The sequence below is a fragment of the Mustela nigripes genome, unplaced genomic scaffold, assembly GCF_022355385.1.
Source record: "Mustela nigripes isolate SB6536 unplaced genomic scaffold, MUSNIG.SB6536 HiC_scaffold_76, whole genome shotgun sequence".
Classification (NCBI taxonomy): domain Eukaryota; kingdom Metazoa; phylum Chordata; class Mammalia; order Carnivora; family Mustelidae; genus Mustela; species Mustela nigripes.
Window position 1 is genome coordinate 2586822 of NW_026739491.1, and position 26900 is coordinate 2613721.

Below are 26900 nucleotides of genomic sequence, written 5' to 3' on the forward strand. Positions count from 1 at the left end.
TCCCAGGGTCCTGGAATTGAGCCCTGAGTTGGACTCGCTGCTTGGCGGGGAGCCTGCTCCCCCTCACCCTCTGCCTGCCTCTCTGCCTACTTGTGATCTCTGTCTGTCAAATAAATAAATAAAATCTTAAAAAAAAAAAATTCTGGGGATGCGATTCCTATTGCTGTCCTAAAAAACTCTTATAGCAAGAAATTCTCTTCTCAGTGTTTCAGAGTAATCAGATTGATGCATAAAATCTCCCTCTCTTATTCTCGGCTTATTGCTTTCAAGTGTGACCAGAGACTAACATAAACTTCCTTGGTTTGGTCATCACCATCTCAGCTGCCTCCCCGTATTCTCCCTGATCCTGGATTTGCCATTTTGGGGTTATGGAAAAAGAAGTAAGGAAGTGATGGGGGGATCCTTTCATTCATTAGTCTCTCAGAAAGAATGCTCAGTATCATGACATAACTGTGGCAACAACAAAATCACTCAATATCCCTAGCATCAACTAGACTGGTCTACAGGTCTTTCCAGACTTGAAATTCTTAATCTAAAGCAAAGCTCATTTAGCTTTATCTAACCTATACCTGTTAATTTGCCAACCCCACAATTAAAATTATTCTTTCTTTTGGCAAAGTCTCACCATTTGCTCCGGTATTACTTAAATAATGTGAAGGTTATCCCCTACTTAGGTCATTAACGAAATCAGTAAGTCTGGCCGTGACAACACCAAAGGGCTGCTCACTATAAATAAATGTTACACATCAACTCAACACCTCATCTTGGGTCCTCAGTCCCAGTATCAGGTAAGGGTGGGCCCTGAATTTGTCTAAGTGCTTTTTTAACCTCTTTGAGAACTCTTCAAATATCTTCTGATTGGTGTAAGGTAAACCACTTTATTAAAATGCCAACTTATTTTATTTAGTTACCCTTTTGTCAGTCATCTCTTCCTTTAGGTCACATCCAAAAACTGAACATCTGAATGAGCCTGACTTCTACCTTTCGATAGTCTAAATTTTCTCTCAAATGAGAGCAATGAGAATTATTTGTTAGCCGGTTAGTTTTAATTTGTAAGTAATTTCCCTATTAATAACTACTTGTTTCCCTTTTGACTGTCCATCTGAATGGCAACAGCCTCCCTGATCAGCAAAAATGGCATATCCTGTGACTCTGCCAGTGGCCTCCTCAGGTCCCTCCTCTAAGTGCCCCACTTACAGAAATGAGCCCCAAAGGACAAGAGCTCAGTCACAACCCTCTGCCACCAGAGGTTCTGTTCACTTACCTGCAACACTTCCCCATCACCTGAACCAACTGTCTCAAAACTGTAACTGAAGAGTAAAAGAGCACCAGGACTAGAGAGGCACAGAATGGGGCTTCCAACAGCTTGGCAACCCCAAGGGCAGCCCCTCCCTCCCACCTAGTGCCATTTCTCACTTTGGCCTTACCTCGCTGGGTCTGGGTAAATTGGGTGCTCTCTGGATCCTGCTCCATCATAACGGGATAATGAAATGAGGGAAGACTCCAGCAGCCTCCTAGCAGAGATTAAAAAAATGGCAATAATCCCTGTCAATTACCAACTCAGAGGTCATTCATACGGGAAAAATAGGGGGAGAAATAAATAATATCCCCCTTTGGAGCTAGCTAATACCTGCTATCTGGGATTATACCCTTTCTACAAACTAAGTACTTAGAGACACAAATAAATGAGCTACAGCGCTCCCACACCGGACATGGCCACTGTATTATGCTGAATACTGCTCTTCTGTGAGAAATGAACAACTGCTTCAGAGACATGATCTTATTCCTATTTGCAGTATCTCCGAGAAATAGGACAAAAAGGAGGTTGGGATCAACACAGGAGGGGAATATTAGGCATACCCAGAGATATTCATGTAGTGCCAACATTTATCTTGGTGTTCAGTTTCTCCACGTTATCCTAATCCACATCCCCTTATATTCTACTCATTCTGCTCTGCCCACACCCTTTCTGTGAGAAGAAGTACTCCTCAGGCTCGCTTACCTGACAAAAATCTTTAATTACATAATCTAGCCCAATCATAAATTCAACTGATCACATGTTGATACACCCACATTTTATTGAGCACTTTCTTGGTGCCAGGCAAATACTAAGCACGTCATATATATTTTCTTACTTAAAACTCACCTATCACTGCAAGGTAGGCATTATTATACAAACATGAGAACACTGGGCCTAAAAGTTAAGTATATGGCACTGTGCACAGGGCTATTTAAGTGACAGCACCAGGACTCCAGAGAAGGTCACCTCCGAAATGCTTCAAACCACAATGCATGTAGGTAAAAAGTGCATGTTTCCACTGTGAGACCAACCTATGATGCTCAGTATTGTCGGCTCTTCCTGTGTTTAAGGGAAGCCAGAAATCTGGACTTTTCCATGAAATCTCCTGACTGATAAATTTTAGCTAAAATGTTTTTCCCCCCTCTTTGTACAGGGCCAATTAAAACACATCTGATAAATGTGGCCCAGGGACCCCCAAGTTTGCCATGTCTGCCACACTGCTTCCCAACTCAAATGTGCCTTGGCAGCCAATCAAAATCCTGCCACAGAACACGTTTCAAAGGAAATGGTCTCAAAAAGAAATGCATATTGTTCCTTTCCAGCAGCATCTTGCCTGGCTCTCCCGGGAACAGGTCTCCGGCTCCCTGCCAGACTCTTCTTTAAAGCAGATCTGCAGGATAAGGACAGCAGCTACCAATCTTTTCCAATTGAGTTAATTCAATTCACTGTTATTAAAAACAGCTGGCTTTAGGTATAGTCATGTGCAGTCACTTTATCCCAGCAACTAGCTCACCAAAGCATTTCCCCCAACAGCCTGGGGAAGAGATACAGCAGAGGTCCTGTCAAGCTGGCTTGCTAGCTACCTTTCCTGCCCAGAACAACCAACGGTTAAATGATGCTTTCTATCTAAACAAGGCCTAATACCTCCCCACACAATTCACTTTAAGCAGTCCTACCACTGAAGGAAGAGAATATTCCAATGTAACCAAGAGGAAGAAGAAAGCAATAAAATACATCTCTCTGGTCTGGGATCTTCAATGATACCACTGTTGACGGCAGCAGAAATGCTGCTTCATCAATTCTAAGAGATACCCTCCCATTTTAGCATGTCTGACTTTGGGATGCATCTAATAATTGTATGAAAAGTTTATTTTTTTTTAAAGATTTTATTTGAGAGAGAGAGAAAGCAGGAGTGGGGTGGGGGGCAGTGGGAGAGGGAGAAGCAGACTCGCCCCTGAGCAGGGAGTCCAACACAGGGCTGAATTCCAGGACCCTGAGATCATGACCTGAGCCCAAGGCACATGCTTAACCGACTGAGCCAACCAGGCATCCCTGACACAGTTAAACTGGCAGGATTTTTTTTTTCTTTCATTAGGGGCACATAAAATAATGGCATGTCTTTGAGTCTTGAACTACAAAATGTTTGTGAGAGGAAGGGGTAGTGAGAGGTACCTAGACTAGAAAAAGAAGAAAAGTGAAATTTTGAGAAGAGTATATATTCAGTACATTTATGCCATCTTAGATAAATACTTGTCCACTACTAATTAATTAGTTCTGTAGGAACTGGGAAGGAGTTGAATGGAAGCAAGATCTGGGAGCAACTGACTTCCCTGAACACCCAGAAGTCCGTCCATCCCAAAGGGCTCATGGAGTTTTTAGTCCTGAGTATAGCTGAGCCCCATCAGGTTCTTCTCCAAATGGCTGCTTAGTAAGCAGAAGCCCTTTGGCAAGGAGCATCCTGCAGAGTAACAAACATGTATCTTTCTTAAGTACTTCCGTCTGGAAAATGATGCTGCTAAGTTAGGAAGCCAAAGCCAGTATTACCCCCTACTACTATGCTAAGGCAGTGTCCGTATTCAGAGAAATGAGATGACTTTTTAAGGAACCTGTAAAGGAGATTCTTGAACTAGAATAGTCTGGATTAGATAATCTCAATTTAAATGATTCCATTTTATACTCTTGCAAAGTCTACTTCCCACCCTAACTTCCTACCTATCTTAATTAGAAAGACTTCTTTAAATTAGGGTAAAGTCAAAATGTTAAGCTTTGTCTCTGGGGAGTCCCTGATGAGGTTCTTTTGGAACATGCATCCCTTGTGCCTACTTACTACAAAATCTGCTGGCACCATTTAGGCTCCCCAGGCAATACAGTGGACTGGCAAGCCATATATATATGGCATTTTAACTGCTAATACACAAAATCAAGAGAGCCAATTACTATGAATAGCACCCTCACACACTTACCACTGATTAAACACGGAGTTCTCTTCAGTTAGGATGCAAGTACGCCCTGAAGGACTAAAAAAGACTTCTCCAATTGGTGTTGAACACCAAAAGAACAAGAGCTACCAGATGAGTAAATGTCACCACCACTCCTAAGAACTTCAAACAAAGATCTTTTTCTCCTACAGTTAGTTTCCTGCAAACAGCCATCACTGGAGAAATGACATAAGAAAATGGGACGAGAGGCCAGCTGTGTGCCTTCTTCTCTGGCCACCACAAATGTGACTTGACTTAACCATCTATCATGCAACCCAATAATGCGAAATCAGGTAGGGCTTAGGAGGGGGACGCAGACAAGCTTGTTCAGGCTTGAAGCTACCATTTCATTCTGCCTGTAATCACAATTTTGAAGAGTCACTGAAGCCCTTGACAGGAAAAAAACACACATAAAAAAACCCTCTTTCTTTGCAAGTTTGCCTGGTTCATTCTCTGTACTAGTGGTGTCCAACTGAGATACACAGGTGTTGGTGCTATTTTGACCTACTGGAGAACAGAAAGAAAATATCAGAACTTTCCATAATCTGTAACACACACACACACACACACACACACACAAATTGCTCAAAAGCCTTCTACTACTAGAAGTTTTTTTTCAAGTCTGAAGACCACTGCTCTGTCAAACTATATCCTACTTTTAAGAAAATCCAACATCTGACAGAATATAATAAACACAAATATATAAATATAAAAACCAAACATTTAAAAGAATAAGTACAAGTACATAAATATAAAAACCATAAATATGTAAAAGTATAACCATACTCATACATAGAGCAAGAGAGAGAACAATAACACAAATGTGGTAAAATGCTAATATTTAGGGAATGTGAGTGAAGAGTGTAAGGGAATTCTTTGCACTATTTTTGCAACTTTTCTGCCAGTCTGAAATTATTTCAAAATTAGAAACATTCAAAAAAATTAAAAACATTCAATATATAAAACTGAAAAGTAAATCGCTGAAAACTAAAAGGAAAACTCTTCATTTTCAAAAGAATTACTCACTTTTTTTTTTTTTTAAAGAGTCTATTTATTTATTTGATAGAGAGACATCACAAGTAGATGGAGAGGCAGGCAGAGAGAGAGAGAGGGAAGCAGGCTCCCTGCTAAGCGGAGAGCCCGATGCGGGACTCGATCCCAGGACCCTGAGATCATGACCTGAGCCGAAGGCAGCGGCTTAACCCACTGAGCCACCCAGGCGCCCAGAATTACTCACTTCTTATAAAGGATTTCTTAAAATAGTAAGTTGCCCTAATGCCCTATGGCAGGTTTGGTAAACTAGAGGCCCCAAGCTAGCTGCCTGTTTTTATAAATAAAGTTTTATTCAAACATGGCCACAATCCACTCCTTTATATATTGTCTGTGGCTGTTTTGGAGCTGGCAAGGCAGAGTTAATCCTGAAAGGAACATGCTTAAAATACTCACTACCTGCTCCTTTACAGAAAAAAATCTGCCCACCCCCTGCTCTTAAAATATTTGCTTATATAAAATCCCTTGAAAGATAAAGTGAAGTCACTAAGAAACGGAACAGAAAAACACAAAATCAAAGTATTATACACTAAAGTCATCAAAAATTAATATTAAACCCTGATAAAATCATTACTCAACAGAGACACACTTCAGGCTGTAAAATTCCTAACATTTTAAATGACTACAGCTATTTCTTCCTTTCCTGATTAATACTCTGATTATGCACAAGTGGGATCCCTAGTTCTACTATATCCTTTGATGACTAGGAAAACAATAAAAAAAAAATAGTGGAAGAAAGCTCTGGAAAAGAACAAAGCTATCAGGGCAGATGAGATGGGTCATCTGAACGAAAAGAACTTTCATTTCAAATCCAACGGATATCAGAGTTGAGAAACAGAAAGTATGGTACCTTTATACATGTTTAGACAGAATGAATAAGCCCGTGGCAACTCTTTCTTACTCAACAATTATATCCTGAAAATATTCTTTTAACTAGTTGTTAGATCACAGACAAAAATCAATATCCTAAAGCAAATAAATATGTTTAAACCTCCTCTAATTACTGGGAAAAATCAATTGCTGGGACTCTGTGATCTATATGACATGTAAAGCCTGCTCCAAGACCTCAAGATGCCACTGATGCCCCATGCCTAAAGGGTAATTTCCCATCCTGACTCTGATGTCTGGGTGATATCTGATACTTCAGTTCAGGGGAGCCAAACCCAAAACCAGTAGCTCCCTTCTGCCTAGAAAATAAAATCTAAATTCCTCAGCTTCGTTCCAAAGCTCTGTAGCGGAATTTCTCATTTCTTATGGATATATAACATACTCTAGCCTGGTGGATTTCAACCTTTTTGGTCTCAGAACTCCTTTAACACTCTTAAAAATTAGTGAGGACCCCAACGAGCTTTTGTTTATATGGGTTTTATCTATTAATATTTACATTTGAAATTAAAATTGAGACATTCTTAACACAAGCACACATTCCATTAACAACCAGAGGGATAACCTCGTTACATGTCACAGCGAAAACTCCACAGACACTTTGAGAAGCACTGTTCTAGCTGAAACTAAACACACCCTCATCTCATCTAGGTATTTAGGTTGGCCATTGCTTCTTACTGGAAAGTTCCTTTTCCCGTTTCTGCCTTTAAAAATCCTTCAAAACTCGGGGCACCTGGGTGGCTCAGTGGGTTAAGCCTCTGCCTTCGGATCAGGTCATGATCTCAGGGTCCTGGGATAGAGCCCTGCATCGGGCTCTCTGCTCAGCGGGGAGCCTGCTTCTCCTTCTTTCTCTCTGCCTACTTGTGATCTCTGTCAAATAAATGAATGAAATCTTAAAAAAAAAAAAAATCCTTCAAAACTCAAACATCTGACTCCTCCATCCAAAAGTTCACACTCTCTTCCCAAAGACCCCACTGGTTTTGAAACCTGTCTTAAAAGGCCTCTGCAAGAGGCACCTGGGTGGCTCAGTTGTTGAGCGTCTACCTTCAGTTCAGGTCATGAAGCCAGAGTCCTGGGATAGAGCCCTGCATTGGGCTCCCTGCTCTTTGGGAAGCCTGCTTCTCCCTTTCCCACTCCCCCTGCTTACATTCCCTCTCTCGCTGTCTCTGTCAAATAAATAAATAAAATCTTAAAAAAAAAAAAAAAAGGCCTCTGACAAGTCACCATGTACTATCATTACCTATGTTTTGTCTCTGCTACTGGACTATAAGCCACATGAAAGCATGTACTGAGTCCAAGTCATCTTTCTGTCCCCATTAAAACTCCTAATTAACATGTAATAAGAGACCAATAAAAGCCTACGAATAAACGAGCAGTCCTAAGTAGATTTGGAAGAACAAGCAAGAAGACACATCTGATTGCCCTCACTGACCCCATGACATTCAGACAAGGTTGCTAGATATCCAAAAACTCACACTGAAATTCCTGAAGGAATAAGGTCTTCAGAAACTGCTTACATCACCCTTTATCCCTCTGGTCACTTAAGCTACTCAGGTTCAAGTGCTGACATAGTTTTATCGGGACGATAAATGCAAGGCAGCCTGGTCCCTGGGAGGCTTATTAAATCATAAAGTCAGAGGCTGGCTACTTGCCTGGGAAACTACCACAGAAGCTCCAGGATGGTATATTGCTAAAAGAGGGCAATGTTTTCAGGGGGATAGGGCGGCATGGGGCCAAAGGAACTTGGATGCACTATTGCCTTCTGCATTTTTGAATCTTGCTCTACAAGCCTCCAATCTCTGCCTTGGCGCATGCCTGGGCTGGGAGATGACAAGCCCTTATTCTTCATAAAAAAAATAATTGTGTGTTCTGAAATGACACCTCTATTATGATTTCCAAATTGACATCTCTGCTTTAAAGCGGAGGCATCCAAGCCTCCCCATTTCACACACTGGCAATTATCGTTTAAGTTATCCAACGATAGGCACTCATCTGATCACTGCAGGGCCCCCTAGTTCTAGGGGTCCACTTATAGCACAATGCTGTTGCCAGTGGAGCCTGGCAGGCAATTCCTGCCCCTGCTGTGGGTTAGAACAAGGCAAGGTGGCACGGCGAAAAGGCTGACATCAGGAAAAAAACAGACATACCAAGAAAGAGCTCACCGTGCCTGTCCAATGGATGGACCTTATCTTACCATCATCAAGCATAAACAATTCATGGGGCTCAAAACAATGAGTTTCCCCAGAATGTCTTTATAAAACATTAACGTATTCCTCAATGCCCCTGTACAGCGAGAGACAGATGGTAAAACATCAAAGCTCAACATAATCACAGATACCAAAAGAAAGAAGCTGGAAACATTCGGTACACAACTGTGTATCCAGTTATACAAAAGTCTTACCTGAGAAGTCAGCCAGACCCCTCTGGGAATATCCGACCCTCTGCTAACTGTCTTGTAGGTGTTTTGTTTGTTTTAATCAGGCTTCACGACCAGTGTGGAGCCCAACACAGGGCTTGAACTTAACTACCCTGAGATCAAGACCTCAGCTGAGATCAAGAGTTGGATGTTTAACCAAATGAGCCACAGAGGTGCCCTAGGTGGTTTTTTTTTTTTTTTAAAGATTTCTTATTTATTTATTTGAGAGAGAGAGTGAGAGAGAGAGCATGAGAGGGGAGAAGGTCAGAGGGAGAAGCAGACTCCCCATGGAGCTGGGAGCCCGATGTGGGACTCGATCCCGGGACTCCGGGATCATGACCTGAGCCGAAGGCAGTCGCTTAACCAACTGAGCCACCCAGGCGCCCCTAGGTGGTTATTTTTGATACAATTATAAAATGACTGGTTGGCACTATGCTTAGCTTTTGTATATCCTCAACACATTACACTCTAATTATAAAATTTCAATTTAATAATAAAAACTCACTTTCGTCAGCATCTGAACAAAGGCCCAAGGTGATCTACGTGGCCCTGTTTACTCTGTCTCCAAATTCATTTTCTCTAAAAGACTTGGAAGGTCTGCTCATAGACCACAGACTTTTTTAAATTAGAAATTTAGATCAGGGACTTTTCACCAAAGGATGAGTAAGAGCATATCAATGCCAAGTTCCACGGTTAGTTCTGATACTCACACATACCCAGACAAGCAACAGCTGTGATATACAGGTTTAGATTTTAATTAAGAGGCAGTGCATCCTAATTGACTGGTTTCCTCCAAAATCAAGAAGAGATTTAAAAAATCCAATAATCCTAATTTTCCCACTACTTTTATTCAGAATAAAAGATAATTCCAAAAAAAGGATCTCTATACCAACTAATTCTAGAAAGAATATATTGGGTAGAAACCATTTACTGTTTCAATAACAGCTAACCCATACACTTCCTCCTAGATGATTTTTCACATTTCTATTCCTAACCTGAAATTTAAAAAACCCTTGACCAAGGCCAACTGTTCTTAAATGACAGGCCACTGACCCTGATATACTGTAAACACTATATATTGTAATATGAAGCAAAACCTTAGGGCCAACATCAGTAGGGCAAAGAGTGTTAGTAAATGAAGCCTTCCAAGAGAATGAGGAAAAAGGAATACATGGCAGACTGGAGCATTTACTAACCAGAGGCAAAGAGGAAGCCTTCTCGGCTCATGTCTGTGCAAGTAATGAGGTTCCTGGAGTCTACAGAAATAGACAGGGGCAGAGACTCCAGCTGGGCCCCCAAACAATCCACTGTTAGCCCTTGAGCAAATACAAAGCTCAGAGTACAATCACTTTCTTACACTCTGGGTTCATCCTGAGCAGCTTCTCTTAGTGACATCTGATTTTCACTGATTTGCCTCTGGGGTATATTACTTGTCCTTCCACTCTGATCCTGACTTTCACAACCTTCTTGATTCTTTTTGGACCCCGCATTTGACTCCACTAGAATAATTTCTCTACCATTTCCCTCTGTCTAGACAACATGAAATTGTCATAAATGACACCTAAGGTACAATTAGTAGAGAAACTGCAATTTCCACTCTCCTCCCCCGTTCCCCAAAAGAATTGCACATTACCATCCTCTAGCATGTCAATCAAACACTACCCTGAAGATTAACTCTGTGGAGCCTGGAAGCCATTTAATTCTCAGCTTACTAAATATTATGCCTTTCCCCCCTACCATAATTAGAAAATGTAAACTGCCTTTTTCCACTACACGAATGCATATAATCTCAGAGATCTGAATGCCTGCTAAATTGATACCTGTGTAAAAAAAAGTCCTTACAAATACCACTTCTGTCCAGCTGCATTTGATATAGGGAAATCACAAACAAAAGCAAAAAGACAAGGCAAAAGAGAGAGGCAATGAAAGAAAGGCAGGACTCAAGACCATCAGAAGCAGGCAGAAGCGCCTGGGTGGCTCCGGGGCTAAGCATCCAACTCTTGATCTTAGTGTTCTGAATTCAAGCCCTGCGGCAAGTTCAAGCCCTGCCTTGGGCTCCACGCCCAGCACAGAGCCTACCTGGGAGGGGGAGTGGAACACGGGTGGAGAACCAGGCAATACTATTACAAGAATGAGGTGGTTTGAAGACACTGCCAGTTCCTTGTGAGAAATCATTTAAAAAAAAAACAAAAACAGGAAAAACTGAAGGACAACAAATCATGAAATAACTTTTCAATGGGAGGGAATCTCCCCAGGGGTCATACGGGAATGTCTAGAGACACAGTTGTTGCAAATGGGTGGGGAGAGTGCACTGGCATCTAATGCATAAAGGTCAGGGACAGTGCTCAACATCCTACAATACCATAGCACAGACTCCCACAATAAAGAATTACACAGCCAAATATTAATGCTATTAGCTGCTGTTGAAACCCCTCTGATATATCTTAATGGTCTGAGACTAATCAAGGGAAACTCTGAATAATTAATAAAGGACACAAGTCAGTGTTTTAGCTTCAGAATGAGAATGAAGTTTATTTTTATTTTTTTATTTATGTTTATTTATTTAAATAATCTCTACACCCAACGTGGGGCTCAAACCCACAACCATGAGATCAGGAGTCACACACCTTTTAAATAAGCCAGTCAGGAAACCCGAGAATACATACTAAATTCATCATCTCATGTCACTTACTCACTATGTGACCTTGGGCAAGTCCATTATCTTATCAATGTCCAAATTTAAAAGGAAATCCCTATTCCACAAGGTTGCTATAAATAGGAACATATGTAAAGTACAGTAGCCACCACACAGTTCACACAATTATTCTTTTCTCCCTGGTATTAAAACTCCCAAAGTGTCTGCAGGGAATATAATGCACTCGGGTCACCCACATCACTATGCCTAAAAAGGTGGCTTCCCACAAAGAAAACATGTGTCGAGAAGGATGACTACTGTAGAGGCATAAACATGGGTGGGTACCTGAAACCTAAGAATCACATGAACCTCACTCAAATTGGTAAGAGCAGTCATTTATCCATCAATCTGTCAGTCCATCCAAACACTGATTCAAATCCCAAGTACTTATTGTCACTATATATTCATATATAAAATAGATATGGTTCCTGTAGTAGTCTCCAAAAACGGACCCCAAAGAACCATACTTCTTAGTATTCTTGTCCTTGTATGGTCTCCTCCCACACTGAATCTAGACAAGTCTGTTCTTGTTTTAACCAAGAGAATGTGGCAAGCTGTGCCAGTTCTGGCCCTAGCCTTTAAGACAACTGACAGCTTCCATTCCTCCTTCTTGGAACTGTCGCTTTGGGAAGCCTTAAGCTGCTAAGTAAAAAGTCTGGCTAGTTGGCTGGAAAAGCACATGGAGAGAGGTGTCCCTGAGACTATAGGAAGAGGGAGAGGACTAGCCGTTCCACCTGAGCCTCCAGGTGACTCTAGACAGACCCCAGGCAAGACCAACAGAACTTCCCATCTGAGCCCAGTCCACCCAAAGAACAATGGAAGGTAACAAAATTGTTATTTTAAGTCACTAAGTTTTGCTGTGTGGTTTATTATACATCAACAAATGAATGAAATAGTTTCTGATCTTGTAGAACTTTTTTTTTAAAAGATTTTATTTATTTATTTATTTGACAGGGAGAGACACAGCGAGAGAGAGAACACAAACAGGGGGAGTGGGAGAAGGAGAAGCAGGCCTCCTGTGGAGCACGAAGACCAACCTGAGTCTTGATCCCAGGAACCTGGAATCATGACCAGAGCCAAAGGCAGATGCTTAACCACTAAGCCACACAGGGGCCCTGATTTTGTAGAACTTTCAAGCCAATCCCAACTGTGGCATTAGAACTTAGTCTGTGGGGACGCCTGGGTGGCTCAGTTGGTTAAGCAGCTGCCTTCGGCTCAGGTCATGATCCCAGCGTCCTGGGATCGAGTCCCACATCGGGCTCCTTGCCCGGCAGGGAGCCTGCTTCTCCCTCTGCCTCTGCCTGCCATTCTGTCTGCCTGTGCTCACTCTCTCCCCCTCTCTCTCTCTGATAAATAAATAAAATCTTTAAAAAAAAAAAAAAAAAAAAAAAGAACTTAGTCTGTGAAGTTAACTACAAGCCTGAAGTACTCATATCTGTACTCAAAGGAACCTTGGCTCCAAAACAAACCACCAAACAAGACATCTGGAAACAGATAATAAACAATAAAACTCAGTGCAAACTTGCTCACAGGGTCCAAAGCACAAAGTTCTGGTATTGTCAATGTCAATTTAGAAAGATGTACTACTCTCCTCCCTATCCCAGCCAGAGTCTCTTTCTGAAACCCACTTCTGCCCTGGATAGCTCCCCCTTAATGTAGAAGGTGGCCCTAGAATTTGGGAAATTAAGGCTATTTATGTTCCCCCCCCTTTACATGAGGCAAGACCAGTTTCTTCTACACAAATTACTATAAAAGAGTGAAAGAAAGGGACACCTGGATGGCTCAGTCGGTAAAACAGTCTGACTCGATCTCAACTCAGGTTTTGTCTTTTTGTTGTTTTCTTTTTTAAGATTTTATCTTATTTATCTGACAGACAGACACCACAAGTAGGCAGAGAGAGAGGGAAGCAGGCTCCCCACCAAGCAGACAGCCTGATTGCGGGGCTTGATCCCAGAACCCTGGGATCATAACCCGAGCCAAAGGCAGAGGCATTAACCCACTGAGCCACCCAGGCGCCCCTCAACTCAGGTCTTAATCTCAAGGACTGAATTTAAGCCCTGTGATGGGCTTAAGGCTAGGCGTAGAGTCTACCCCCCCCCCCAAAAAAAAAGAAGAGAGAGAGATATGAAGATAATATCCTATTCTCTTGCTATGGTCCAAATTACTTTTGGTATTACTGAACTTTCTAATATAAAACTTCACTATATCCACTGCAAGTGACTAATAGAAGTAACTAGCACCAGCTATAACTTAATAACCATTCCTTATTCACCCTTTATAGACACCTCACATGCTCACTTTGGCAGTACGTATACTATAGGCACCTCACTTTTTTATGAACTTGGTTTATTCCAATTTTATATGATGAGATTTCAGATACCCCATAAAGCCTGAAGCTTTAAAAATTTTAAAATCTGCAGGCAATATGCCACGGCAAAGGTTTTTGTTTTGTTTTGTATTTTGAGCAGAGTAATAGGACAAAGGGAAAAAAGAGCAGGTATTTCTTGAGCATCTAAACTTGCAAAAGCAACTGGTGCTTAATTCATTTAACCCTCACATAATTTTCCAATTGAGAAAATGGACCTTCAAAAAGGCTACTTAACTATCCAAGGTCACACAACAGAGCCAGAAATTGAATCCAGTGTTGTTCAACTCCATATAATTCTATTAGTGCACGTTACAAGAGAGAAGGAGACTGTGAGAGTTAAAGCAACATTGCATCACATGGGACAAGAGCAAAAGGAAAAATAAAAGGTGATGAATAACGCAAGGGATCTTAGTACACTACAAAGATCTGGGGGAGCAGTGGTATGGTGTTGAAAGAGTTCCTAGGTGGTTTAAAATCATGCTCTTTAACTTAAGTGTGTATCAAAACCACCTAAGAGCTTGCTAAAAATGCAGATTGTATGGCTTCCCACTCCAAGTCTCTGATTCAGTAAATCTGGGGTGAGCCTGGGAACTTGTATTTCTAATGAGTTCCCAGAAGATGCTGATGCCCCTACTCTAGGAACCGCCCTTTAAGAACCATCACCCAAAGAGCTCACAATAAACACATTCTGATATATCTACCCCAACTTTATGACCTCATCATATCCAAAACAATACCATCTAACACAACTGCCAAATTCAGTGGCTCTACGAAGGACTAAAAAAGTCAAAAACATCCTAACTCTGTTAGGATGAATATTAGAACCACGCTCCTTAGTCTTCAAGGAGCTAAGAAAAATGATCAGCCCAGCTTCTGCCTTAATTCTTTCTGAGAACTTGTAAGAGACAAATGTGAAAAGAATCAGAAAACCATGCAGAGAAGACTGCTGGACTTCTAGGAAGACACTAGATTGGAGAAATTTAAAAGAAAAAAAAGTTCCTTCTTGTTTTAATTTTAAAAGAATTACATTTGCTGAAAAGGAAATTAAGAAAATGGTCCTGTTTACAACAGCATCAAAAAGAATAAAATACTTAGAAATAAACTTAATCAAAGAGCTGAAAGACTTGCACACTGAAGCTACAGAACACTGCTGAAAGAAAGTAAAGCAAGCACAAATAAATGGCAGGACAGGGGCAGCTGGGTGGCTCACTGGGTTAAAGCCTCTGCCTTCAGTCCAGGTCATAATCCCAGGGTCCTAGGATCGAGTCCCGCATCAAGCTCTCTGCTCAGTGGGGAGCCTGCTTCCCCCTCTCTCTCTGCCTGCCTCTTGTGATTTCTGTCAAATAAATAAATAAAATCTTAAAAAAAAAAAAATGGCAGGACATCCCAGGTTCAGGGATTAGAAGACTTAATATTGTTAAAATGTCCGTATTACCCAAAGCAATCTACAGATTCAATGTAATCTCTACCAAAATTCCATTGGCATTTTTTACAGAAAGAGAAAAAAACAAACCCAAATTCATGTGGAATCTCAAAGGACCAACAGCCAAAGCAATCTTTTCTTTTTTTTTTTAAGTTTTTATTCAAAGTCCACTTAGTTAACTTATAGTGAAATAGCCAAAACAATCCTGAGAAAGCAAAACAAAGCTGGAGGCCTGACACGTCTTTATATCAAAATATATTACAAAACTACAGTAATCAAAACAGAATGGTACTGGTATAAAGGCAGGCACACAGAATAGAATAGAGAGAGCCCAGATATAAACCCTTGTGTAAGTGGTCGAATGATCTTTTTGACAAAGTTGTCAAGACTCCACAGGCAATGGTGGGGTGCATGGCTGGCTCAGAAAGAGAATGAGACTCTTCAAGCCCCACGTAGGGCATCTAGCCTATTTAAAAAAAAAAGACCACATAGAAAATGGAGAATTGACAGTTTCTCCAACAAATAGCACTGGGAACACTGGCTATCCATATGCAAAAGAATGAAGGTGGCCCTTACCTTACACCACACATAAATATTAACTCAAAATGGATTAAAGAGGGGCGCCTGGGTGGCTCAGTGGTTTAAGCCTCTGCCTTCGGCTCAGGTCGTGATCTCAGGGTCCTGGGATCGAGCCCCACATCGGGCTCTCTGCTCAGCTTGGAGCCTGCTTCCCCCTCTCTCTCTGCCTGCCTCTCTGCCTACTTCTGATCTCTGTCTATAAAATAAATAAACAAAATCTTTAAAAAAAAAAAAATGGATTAAAGACCTAAATGTAAGGGTACCTAGACGGTTCAGTTCATTAAGCATCTGCCTTTTGCTCAGGTCATGATCGCAGGGTCTTAGGATTAGTGTGTCAGCTTCCTGCTCAGCAGAGTCTGCCTCTCCCTCTACCCCTCCCTACTGCTTGTGCTTTCTCTCTCAATTAAATAAATAAAATCTTAAAAAAAAAAAAAAAAAAAAAGACCTAAATGTAAGACCTGAAGCTATGAAAACACGGGGGGAAAAACAAACAAAAAGAAACAAACAAACAAACAAAAACACAGGGGAAAGCTTTACAACACCAGAAGAACTATGATTTCTTAGATATGATACCAAAAGCACAGGCAACAAAAACAAAGACAAATGGTGCTGTGTAAAACTTAAAAAATTTATACGCATCAAAGGAAACATTCAAAAGAGTAAAAAGGTAATCTACTGAATAGGACATAATATTTGCAAACTACCAAATAAGGGGTTACTATCCAGAATATATTAAGAACTCCTACAATTTAACAACAACCACCACAAAAAAACATTAAAAAATGGGCAAAGGACTTGAACAGACATTTATCCAAAGAAGATACACAAATTGGGGGGCACCTGGGTGGCTCAGTAAGTTAAGCATTCAACTCTTGATTTCAGCTCAAGTCATGATCTCAAGCCCTGTCTTGGACTCCATGCTCAGCAGGAAGTTTACTTGGGATTCTCTTTCCCTTTCCCTCTATCACTCTCCTCCACCTCCCCTCCCCATGCACACATGTTTTCTGTCTCTAAAATAAATAAATCTTAAAAAAAAAAAAATCTACAGGGCATCTGGGGGGCTCAGTAGGTTAAGTATCTGCATTTGGCTCAGGTCATGATCCCGGGGTCCTGGGATCGAGTCCCATATCAGACTGCTTCTCCCTCTGCCTCTGCCCCTCCCCCCATGTGCTCTCTCATTCTCTCTCTCTCACACTCTCAAATAAATAAATCTTTTTAAAAAAATCTACAGATGGACAGCAAGCATATGAAAAGATCCTGAACATCATTCATCATCAGGAAATGCAAATCAAAGCACAATGAGATCCCCACCTCATGCCCATTAGGATGGGCACTGCCAAAAAAACAGGAAATCACAATGTTGGTGAGGATGTAGAGAAATTAGAACACTGGCACATTGCTGGTGGGACTGTAAAATGATGTAGCCACTGTGAAAAACAGTATAGAGGCTTCTCAAAAAAAATCAAAAATAGAACTACCATATGATCCAGCAATCTTCCTCCTGAGTGTATTTGCAAAAGAACTGAAAACAAGATCTGAAATATATGAAATCTGAAATATTTGTCCACCCATGTTCACTGCAGAATTACTCACAATAGGTAAGATGTGGAAGCAACCTAAATGTCCATTGACAGATGAATGGATAAAGAAAATGTGTATACAGTGGAGTATTACTCAGCCTTTAAAAAGAAGTGAACCTCTTATATGCTGCAACATGGATGAACCCTGAGGACATTATACTAAGTGAAATAAGCCAATTACGGGAAGACAAATACTGCATGACTCCTCTTACAAGAGGTTTCTAAAGTAATCAAACTTACAGTATAAGTATCTATTTAGAAACTGTCCCTGCTCCCCTTCCCCCAGGGATTTACAGGTAACAAAGCCCAGATACAAAGGTGGGTCAGGCCAGGTGGAGATATCCGATCAGTCAGGGGGATGCATACTGTCTCCCTGGTTACCAAGGAGTATGGGCCCTGCCCTTTGGGAGCCTTTTGGGCGCCAATCCCAGTCAAGGTGTAACAGGCTGGGTCAAATGTCTACTAGGATAAATTGTAACTCAGTTGGTCACCTAGCATCACTGTGGAGTTTCCTGTGTGTGTTACAATCTCATTGGCCACCTGTGCGTGGCCAGGCCTGACCGCATGGCCTTTGCCCTTAAAAGCTAGTCTGTGAAACAGAGAAGGGTCGCCCTCTCTTGTAAGAGGTGCGGCCCCGAACGTTCGGTTAGATTCTTGATGCTTGGCATGAAATAAAGCTTTGCTTGACCTTCGCTTTGTATCAGTCTTGCTCCTTTTATCACGGACCCATTATTGGGGCATAACAACAGAAAAGAAAACAGAGTGGCAGTTTTCAGGGATGGGGGGTGGGGAGGATTAAAAATTGTTGAAAGAGTATAGTGTTCCACTCATGCAAAAAGAAAAGTTGTAGAGATCCGTTGTCCAACTCTATGTATATACACTTAACTATACTGTACATTTAAAAACTAAGAGGGTAAATTGATGTGTTTTTTATAATAAGACAGACCAAAAAAAGGGGGAGGGTCACATTTGCCAGCAGAACAGAGAAAGGATAAAAGCCACCTTGCTGAGGTGAAGTGATCCAAGGAGACAGCAGGAAGAGAAAGGAAAACTGAGAAATGTATGTGAACATGTGTAGGGGAGGAAAAAAGTAAGAAAGGTAAAAAGATTCACACTCATACCCTCTGATGCAGCAAAGGAAAAGAGCACAATGTTAACAAACTGTGATTGATTCTCTTTTTATGACAAGGTCATGCGTCAGCCTTTGATTCTTTTATTATTACAATTCTCTTCTCTAACTCCTGCTCTAACTTGATTTTAATTTCCTGGCAGGTGGCACCCAAGCAGCCTTTTCGCTGGAACCCACCCCTCTACCTAAAGTGCTCTGTCCACATGGAGAGGCGTTAACATTCTTCTCCAAGATCTCACACAGTCCATCAACAAAGCAAGGTTACTTTCAGACTGCATAACCTGACATAACAGAAAGCTGCTCACTAAAGTGTGACCCAGCCAGCAAATAAGCCTGGCACCCCCACTTTCCCTCTTTGGAAACAGAGGAGGAGTTTATTAATTGTTGCTATTAAAAAAGTCAGGCAGCTTCTCAGGTGAGGGGGGCTGTCAGCACATCAGCCAACAGCCAGCAGGGGACCCCTTGTGGGTGAATTAGGCAGGAGCAGTTGATTAGAGAAGAGGATAGTGCAATGCCCACCCCGTGCCTCCCCCAGGTGAAGCTAAGTGGTAGGGCACCTGCCCACCCAGGCACTTGGCTGGCTCAGTTGACAGAGGATGGGACCCTTAATATCAGGGTTGTGCACGCTGGGCATGGAGCCCACTTTAAAAAGGGGGGGGAGGAGGTGTGACTGGGTGGCCCAGTCGGTTAAACCTCTGCCTTCAGCTCAGGTCATGATCTCGGGGTCCTGGAATTGAGACCCATGTGTCAGACTCCCTCTCAGCGAGGCGTCTGCTTTTCCCTTGGCCTCTGCCCTCACCACCCTCACCCCCACTCCTGTTCACTTGCTTTCTCTCTCAAATAAATAAATATAATCTTTTTATTAAAAAAAAAAAATTTGCCAACACAAAACCAACAACATGATTTATTTGAGCTAATGCAGAGGTTACAAACATGAAACTCAAATTAAGTTAAGAAACATAAATAACAGCCCAGTGCAGATTAAGGCACAAAGAAACTTCCATGCCTGACTAAAGGGGCAATAACTACTCAATTCCTACTGTTAGTTATTTCGTAGGACTACAAGCCGGATCTTCTAATATTTTTTTTTTTCCAACAGAATCCAGAAATCTGGACTTAACTGGAAAAAAACTGAAATTTTTAGAAACACTGTAAAGGTCAAATAAACATACCTGAAGGTTATTTTGCAATCTCTGGATTAATGTTACAGGCCCACACACTAAAGCCAAATTTGCTCACACAAATACGTTGTCTGGGGGGCTTCCAAAAGAAGTAAGATGTACTGAATCCTCCCCTCCCTACAAATATATAAGAAATACAAGAGGAGGAGAAGAAGCTACCTGCATAGCTTTAATGAGCTGGGACCGATTACAATAAGCAAAATATATTATGCAAACAGAACCCCATACACCTGGTGTTATTGTCTTAGCAAAACCTCCAACGCACCCTTTGGAGCACTACTGTGAGCAGATACTGTAGAGAAGGGGACTTGAAGGGGAAGGAGCACATGAGAAATTGCTCCCAGTGTATCACAGCACACACATAGATCCTACTGTAGTCCCTGTAACACTCCAACACTGGGAGCTGACAGAAGTGATTACATCTTTTCAAGTTCTCAGTGTGTATACAAAGCACACAGCCTGCTCTGCACCATTCAGCCCCAGAGAGAGGGATGATGGGGGATAATTTAGATCAGTCTTAACAGGTGCTAATTTGACCTGCAGTGGGAGAAGGAATGCCTGTCAAGCACACTGCCTGCAGGGCTTGGAGACTCCCACCCTCCCCCATACCAGGGTAAGCCTCCTCACTTGCAAACAATTCCCAGGACAGATACAGAGCAAGGCTGGAAACCTTGCTTCAGGGCAGACAGAGGAAACTAGAAACTCTTTGTGCACTTAACGCCTGCTTTTAAACAGCAAAGAATCTTAAAAGAGCCAATTCTTAGGACCTGTAGTCCAAAGAGGAGAGAGGAGAAAAACAGAGCAAGAGTCCCCTACCTACCTCTTCAGAGCCTTCGTTATCATAATGCCTTCTATTACTATAGCACCTGACTCTCTTCCAAATCACGTACACGTAGAGCAGGGATTGGCAAACCACGGTCTGTCGGCCAAATCTGGCCTGCTGCCTATTTTTGTACAGCCCATGAGCTAAAAATGGTATTTATATTTTTAAATAGCTGAAAAACATCAAAAGAAGACTATTTCATAACACGTGAAAAGTATATGAAAATCGCATTTATGTCTATAAATAAAAATTTTATTGGAACAGAGCCACACTCATTCACTTACATGTTGTCTCTGGCTGCTTTCATGCTACAATGGCAGAGTTCAATATTTGCAACAGAGACCGTATGGCCTACAAAGCCTGAAATATTCACTATTCTGCCCTTCACAGAGAAAGTTTGCCAACCTTTGATATAGAGGATATAAGCAGGGCCATGCTCAGAATTCAAAAAGGCTCAAAATATAGTGACCTAGTTGCACAGGTGAGCAGTGAAGGTGAAAAAGATTAACACCGGTACCCTCTCTTCCAGGCTACCCTCACCCTTATATTGCTAAAGAAAGAAATGGGCTTTCTAATTACCCCCAAAGATAAATACGTCAAATATCTAAATGTTACTGCTTTATGATAGGGCAAGAGATTCCTGGTTTCTCCCAGTTACTTAACAAGACCCTGAAGACCAGGTGGCCTAAAGCCAGTAAGTGAATGTCAAAGGTGAAACCAAGGTTATGTCTCCCTTATACAAGTCAGCTAGAGAAATATATGAACATCTCCAGGTGACACATATTTAGAATTGAGAAAACAAAAGTCCTTTTCAACCCCGAGGAACAAGGTTCCTGAAAAATCCAAGAGTAGGAGACTTTACTACTGAGAAACTTACCACCTTACGGGAGAAGGAAAGAAATAAAAAAAAAAGCAATCCAGGATTATAAGTCCCAATCTATGAAATTATATTCAATGAAATAAAATTGGAAATAGAAAATATCTTAAATTAGTAATAATGAATACTATACAACTAATTTTCATTTACCACCAGCATGTTCATACTTTTTAGCCCCAGCAATTGTACTTCTAAAAATTCGTCCTCCTCTAGAAACACCTGCACAAGTACACAAAGATGACACAGCACTGTCTGTGAAAAGTAAAAACCAGAAACAATCCAGATTCTATCAACAACGCACTGGTTAAATTAATTAGAGTGCATTCAACTGCTGGAATACTATGCCACTGTCAAAAAGAACACAACAGATCTATATACACCAGCATGGGAAAATGTCCATGACATATTAATTGAAATATGTAAATGGAAAAACTAGTAGATTCAGTATGATCCCATTTTTACCAATAAAGAAAAAAAAATTTTTTTACATTAAAAGAAAACTCTGCAGTTAACACAAACTGTTAACTGACTAGCACTGCAGAGAACATTCTTTCTATATCACTCATTTCTGAAATGTTTAAATTTTTACAAATGAATTTGTATTTGTTTTATAAGCAGAAAATAACAAACATCTCAAAATTTCCACTGATTATCTCTCGTTCACTATAGCTTTTTGAGGCTCTCCCTTTCTCGAAGTTTCAGTAACATGCCTTTATGGTTGGGGAAGGGGCAAAGCTTTGTTGCAGACAAGACTGCCTGCTAAGAGGCTTTCTTTATTTATTTAGCAACTCTTGATTCAAACATTTAAGGCCTTTCTAATTCTGACATAATCATTGACTCCTGCCTTCTGGTTTTCTCCAGTCTCAAGACACAAATGAATCTAAAAGCGTATGATGTTGCCTAACTTTAATTTACCCTATTTAGCAGAGCCTCTTCAAGTCTCTTCTCAATCAGCAGACACAGTGATCCTTAAAAATATAAAATCATGCTACTCTGCTTCTGATGGCTTTCCAAACCACTGAGTAAGAGGTAAAATCCCTTAAATGGTTTAGAAGACCCTGCAATAATCCGATCCCTATCACCTCTCCACCTTCATCTATCATGCCATCCTTTGCTGCGCTCCAGCCAAGTGTCTCAGGGATTTTGTATTTGACCTTCTCTCTTCTAGAATGCCCTTGTGCCCAACGTTTACAGTTTATTCTCTTAACCTCCTTGAGGTCTCTGCTCCAATGTCACCTTCCCAGACTTCCTCTGATCCCCGTTTAACACTGCAACTTTCACCCCAGCACCTCCTATACTTTAAAATTTTATTCTCCATAGAACTATCACCACCTGACATCCTAGCTAGATATTTTATCTATTTGTTTATTGTCTTTCTCCCATTCGAATGAGATTTACTGCTGGTGCTGAAACAGTATCTGGTACACAGTAGGTGCTTAGTAAATACTTTTTAACTGAATGACTCAATCAATCAATCAATCAGAGTAATCATTTCACTAGCCCAATGCCCAAGATTTTAATAAGAGCCTCACTCACAAGAGACAGTCTTTGCCATACTTCTCTGCCTCTCTTCTAAAGCCTGGGTTTACCTTCCCCCAGCTTCCACAATAGCTCTTTGACACTAAGCCTCTTACTCCACCATCAGTTTTGTCTCATTTTTGATTTCTCAATATGTGCTTCTCTCTATTCCCAGAACAAGCCATGATTTGGTCACATCACAAATTAATTTCTCTTGGTTGAGAATTCTTCCCTATTTGTCCTCAAAGGCCAAGCTTCTGGGTAAGAAATAAAAAATTAGATGGATTCATTACAACTTGAATACCAAAGACCACAATTCCTCCTATTTTTTTAGGGGCATCATTAGAGGTAAAGCAAAACTCTCTCTTAATTACAAGGATTCTGCCCCTCACCAAAACAAACAAACAAACAAACGGGGAAAAAAAAAAAACCCTAATCATCTCAAAGCTAAAAAAATTGTGATAATTTTAATAATGCTCATACACCAAAATGAAATAAAATGAGAGCACCCACTTTCTCAAATTTCAAACACCCTACTCTAAGCAGATTCAGTAAAAGCCTTCCACAGAAACAACATAAAGAACCACCAGGAACAGAACCTTCACATTTAATTCGGCTTACTTGCATCTAATCTGGATTCTGTTAGGACCCAAGTATTCCACCATTGAGACTGCGGAGATTTTTTTTTTTTTTTAAGTTTATCTATTTTATTTAGTAATCTCTACATCCAATGTGGGGCTCAAACTCACGATCCTGAGATCAAAACTCACATGATCTTTCAACCAAGCCAGTCAGGCACCTGAGATTCCAGAGAGTCTTCAAAGAGAAACAACAACACTGACCTGCAGAAGTATTAATATCAGTGGGAAGCCAAGACATAGACCAACAAAATGGTATAAAGAGGCAGCTGTATAGCCAATATCTTTGACGAACATAGATGCAAAAATCCTCAACAAAATACTAGCAAACTAAATCCAGTAATATATTTTATTTTTTTTTTAAGATTTTATTTATTTATTTGACAGAGAGAGATCACAGTAGACAGAGAGGCAGGCAGAGAGAGAGGGAAGCAGGCTCCCTGCTGAGCAGAGAGCCTGATGCAGGACTCGATCCCAGGACCCTGAGATCATGCCCTGAGCCAAAGGCAGCGGCTTAACCCACTGAGCCACCCAGGTGCCTCCAGTAATATATTTTTAAAAAATGATTCATCAAGATCAAGTGGGATTTGTTCCTGGGTTGCAAGGGTGGTTCAATATTCACAAATCAATCAATGTGATACATTACATCAATATGAGAAAGGATAAGAATCATGTGATCAGGGGTGCCTGGGTGGTTCAGTGAGTTAAGCCTCTGCCTTCAGATCAGTCATAGTCTCAGGGATCCAGGCCCTCATCGGGCTCTCTGCTCAGCAGGGAGCCTGCTTTCCTCTCTCTCTGCCTACCTCTCTACCTACTTGTGATCTCTCTGTCAAACAAGTAAAATCTTAAAAAAAAAAAAAAGAATCATCTCATCATTTCAATAGACACAGAAAAGTATCTGACAAAGTACAACATCCATTCATGATAAAAACCCTCAACAAAGTAGGTTTAGAGGGAACACAGCTCAACATAATAAATGCCATATATGAAAAACCCTGAGTGGACATTATCCTCAATGGGAGAAAACTGAGAGCTTCTTCCCTAAGGTCAGGAACAAGACAAGGATGTCCATTCTCATGACTTTTGTTCAACATAGTATCAGAAGTCCCAGCCACAGCAATCAGATAACAAAAAGAAATAAAAGGCATCCGAATGGATACAGAAAAAGTAAAACTGTCACTAGTTGCGTATGACATGATACTTTTTACAGAAAACCCAAACGACTCCACCATAAAACTGCTAGAACTAATGAAAGAATTAAGTTGCAGGATATGAAGTCAACGTATGGAAATCTGTTACATTTCTATACATCAGTAATGAAGTACCAGAAAGAGAAATTAAGAAAGTAATCCTGTTTATAACTGCACCACAAATAATAAGATACCCAGGAATAAGCCTAACTAAAAAAGTGAAAGACTTGTCCTCTGAAAACTATAAAACACAAAGATGGCACAAAGATATGGAAAGACATCCCATGCTCATGGATTAGAAAAAGAAATACTGTTAAAATGTCTATACTACTCAAAGCACTCTACACATTTAGTGCAATCCCTATAAAATACTAACAGCATTTTTCACAGAACTAGAATCCTAAATTCTGTATGGAACCACAAAAGATCCCACATAGTCAAAGCAATCTTGAAAATGAAAAGCAAAGCTGGAGGCATCACATTTCTGGACTTCAAGTTATACTATAAAGCTCAAAACAGTATGGTACTGGCACAGAAACAGACACATAGATCAAGAGAACAGAACAGAAAATCCAGAAATAAACCCACAATTATGCAGTTAATTAATCTTCAACAAAGTAGGAAAAAATATCCAAAGGAGAAAGTCTCTTCAACAAATGGTGTTAGGAACACTGGAAAGCTACATGCAAATGAATGAAACTGGACCACTTTCTAACACCATACACAAAAATAAGTTCAAAATGAATTAAAGATCTAAATTTGAGACATGTCTCTCTCTCTCTCTAATAAATAAAAATCTTAAAAAGGGGGGGGCACTTTGGTGGCTCAAGTCGGTTAAGCATCTGCCTTCAGCTCAGGCCATGATCCCAGGGTCCTGGAATGGAGTCCCACATCCGGCTCCTTGCTCAGCAGGGAATCTGCTTCTTCTTCTACCTCTCCGCCCTGCTTGTGATCTCTCTAATAAATAAAATCTTTAAAAATTAAAAAAAATTTTTAAAATGTGATACCTGAAATAGAAAAAACCTAGAAGAAAGCAAGACAGTCATTTATCTGATATCAGGCAGAGCAACTTTGTCCTAGATAGGTCCCCTGAGGCAAGGGAAACAAAAGCAAAAATAAAACTATTGGATTACATCAAAATAAAAGGCTTCCGCATAGGGAGGGAAGCCTTTACAAAACTGAAGGGCAACCTATGGAATGGGAGATATGTGCTTTGCACATATCTGGTAAAGGGTTGGTATCCAAAATACATAAAGAAATAAAGAACATATAAAATCAACACCCAAAAATCAAATAATCCAACTTAAAAATGGGTAGAAGACATGAACAGACATGTCTCCAAAGAAGACATCCGGATGGCTGACATATGAAAAGATGCTCATCATTACCCATCATCAGGGAAATGCAGATCAAAACTATAATAAGACAGTACCTCACGCCTGTCAAAATGGATAAAACCAACAACACAAAAACAACAGGTGTTGGGGAGGATGTGGAGAGAAAGGAACCGTCTTGCACTGTTGGTGGGACTACAAACTCGTACAGCCACTCTGCAAAACAGTATGGAGATTCCTCAGAAAGTTAAAAATAGAACTATCCTGTGATCCAACAAGCATGCTATTGGGTACTTACCCAAAAAACACAAAAATACGAATTCAAAGGGCTACATGCACCCCTATGTTGGACGAATGGATAAAGAAGGTGTGGTGTATACAAATGCATTGGAGTATTAGTCAGCCATAAAAAAGAATGAAATCTTGCCAACTGCAATGACATGGCTGGAACCAGAGAGTATAATGCTAAGTGAAATAACACACAGAAAGACAAATACCCTATGATGTCACTCAAGTGGTATTTAAAAAACAAAACAAATGAGTAAAGGCGGTGGGTGGGGGTGGAGAAAGAGACAAACCAAGAAACAGACCGATACAGAGAATATACTGATAGTTTCCAGAGGGGAGGTGGGCAGGGGCATGGGTTAAATAGGTGATGGGGATTAAGAAGTACATGATGAGCATGATTAAAATAAAAACTTAAGGGGCGCCTGGGTGGCTCAGTGGGTTAAGCCTTTGCCTTCAGCTCAGGTCATAATCCCAGGGTCCTGGGATCAAGCCCCACATCAGGCTCTCTGCTCAGCAGGGAGCCTGCTTCTTCCTCTCCCTCTCTCTGCCTGCCTCTCCACCTCCTTATGATCTGTCAAATAAAAAATTAAATCTTAAAAAAAAAAACTTTAAAATAAAATAAAAACTTAAAAAAGAGGGGGGGGGGGG

At 40.8% G+C, this 26900-nt stretch overlaps 1 protein-coding gene across 7 annotated transcripts in view; it reads right to left on the bottom strand.

Moving 5' to 3' along the window:
- LOC132008252 (activating molecule in BECN1-regulated autophagy protein 1) overlaps positions 1-26900 on the bottom strand; it is a 178324-nt gene that overhangs the window by 107816 nt on the left and 43608 nt on the right. For 3 of the 7 annotated variants that reach the window (XM_059386773.1, XM_059386775.1, XM_059386777.1), the window contains one exon: positions 1428-1514. The exons of the other annotated variants lie outside the window; for them this stretch is intronic. In XM_059386773.1, the coding sequence (XP_059242756.1) occupies positions 1428-1514 (87 nt within the window). The remainder of the gene's footprint in view (positions 1-1427; positions 1515-26900) is intronic. 7 annotated transcript variants of the gene reach the window in all.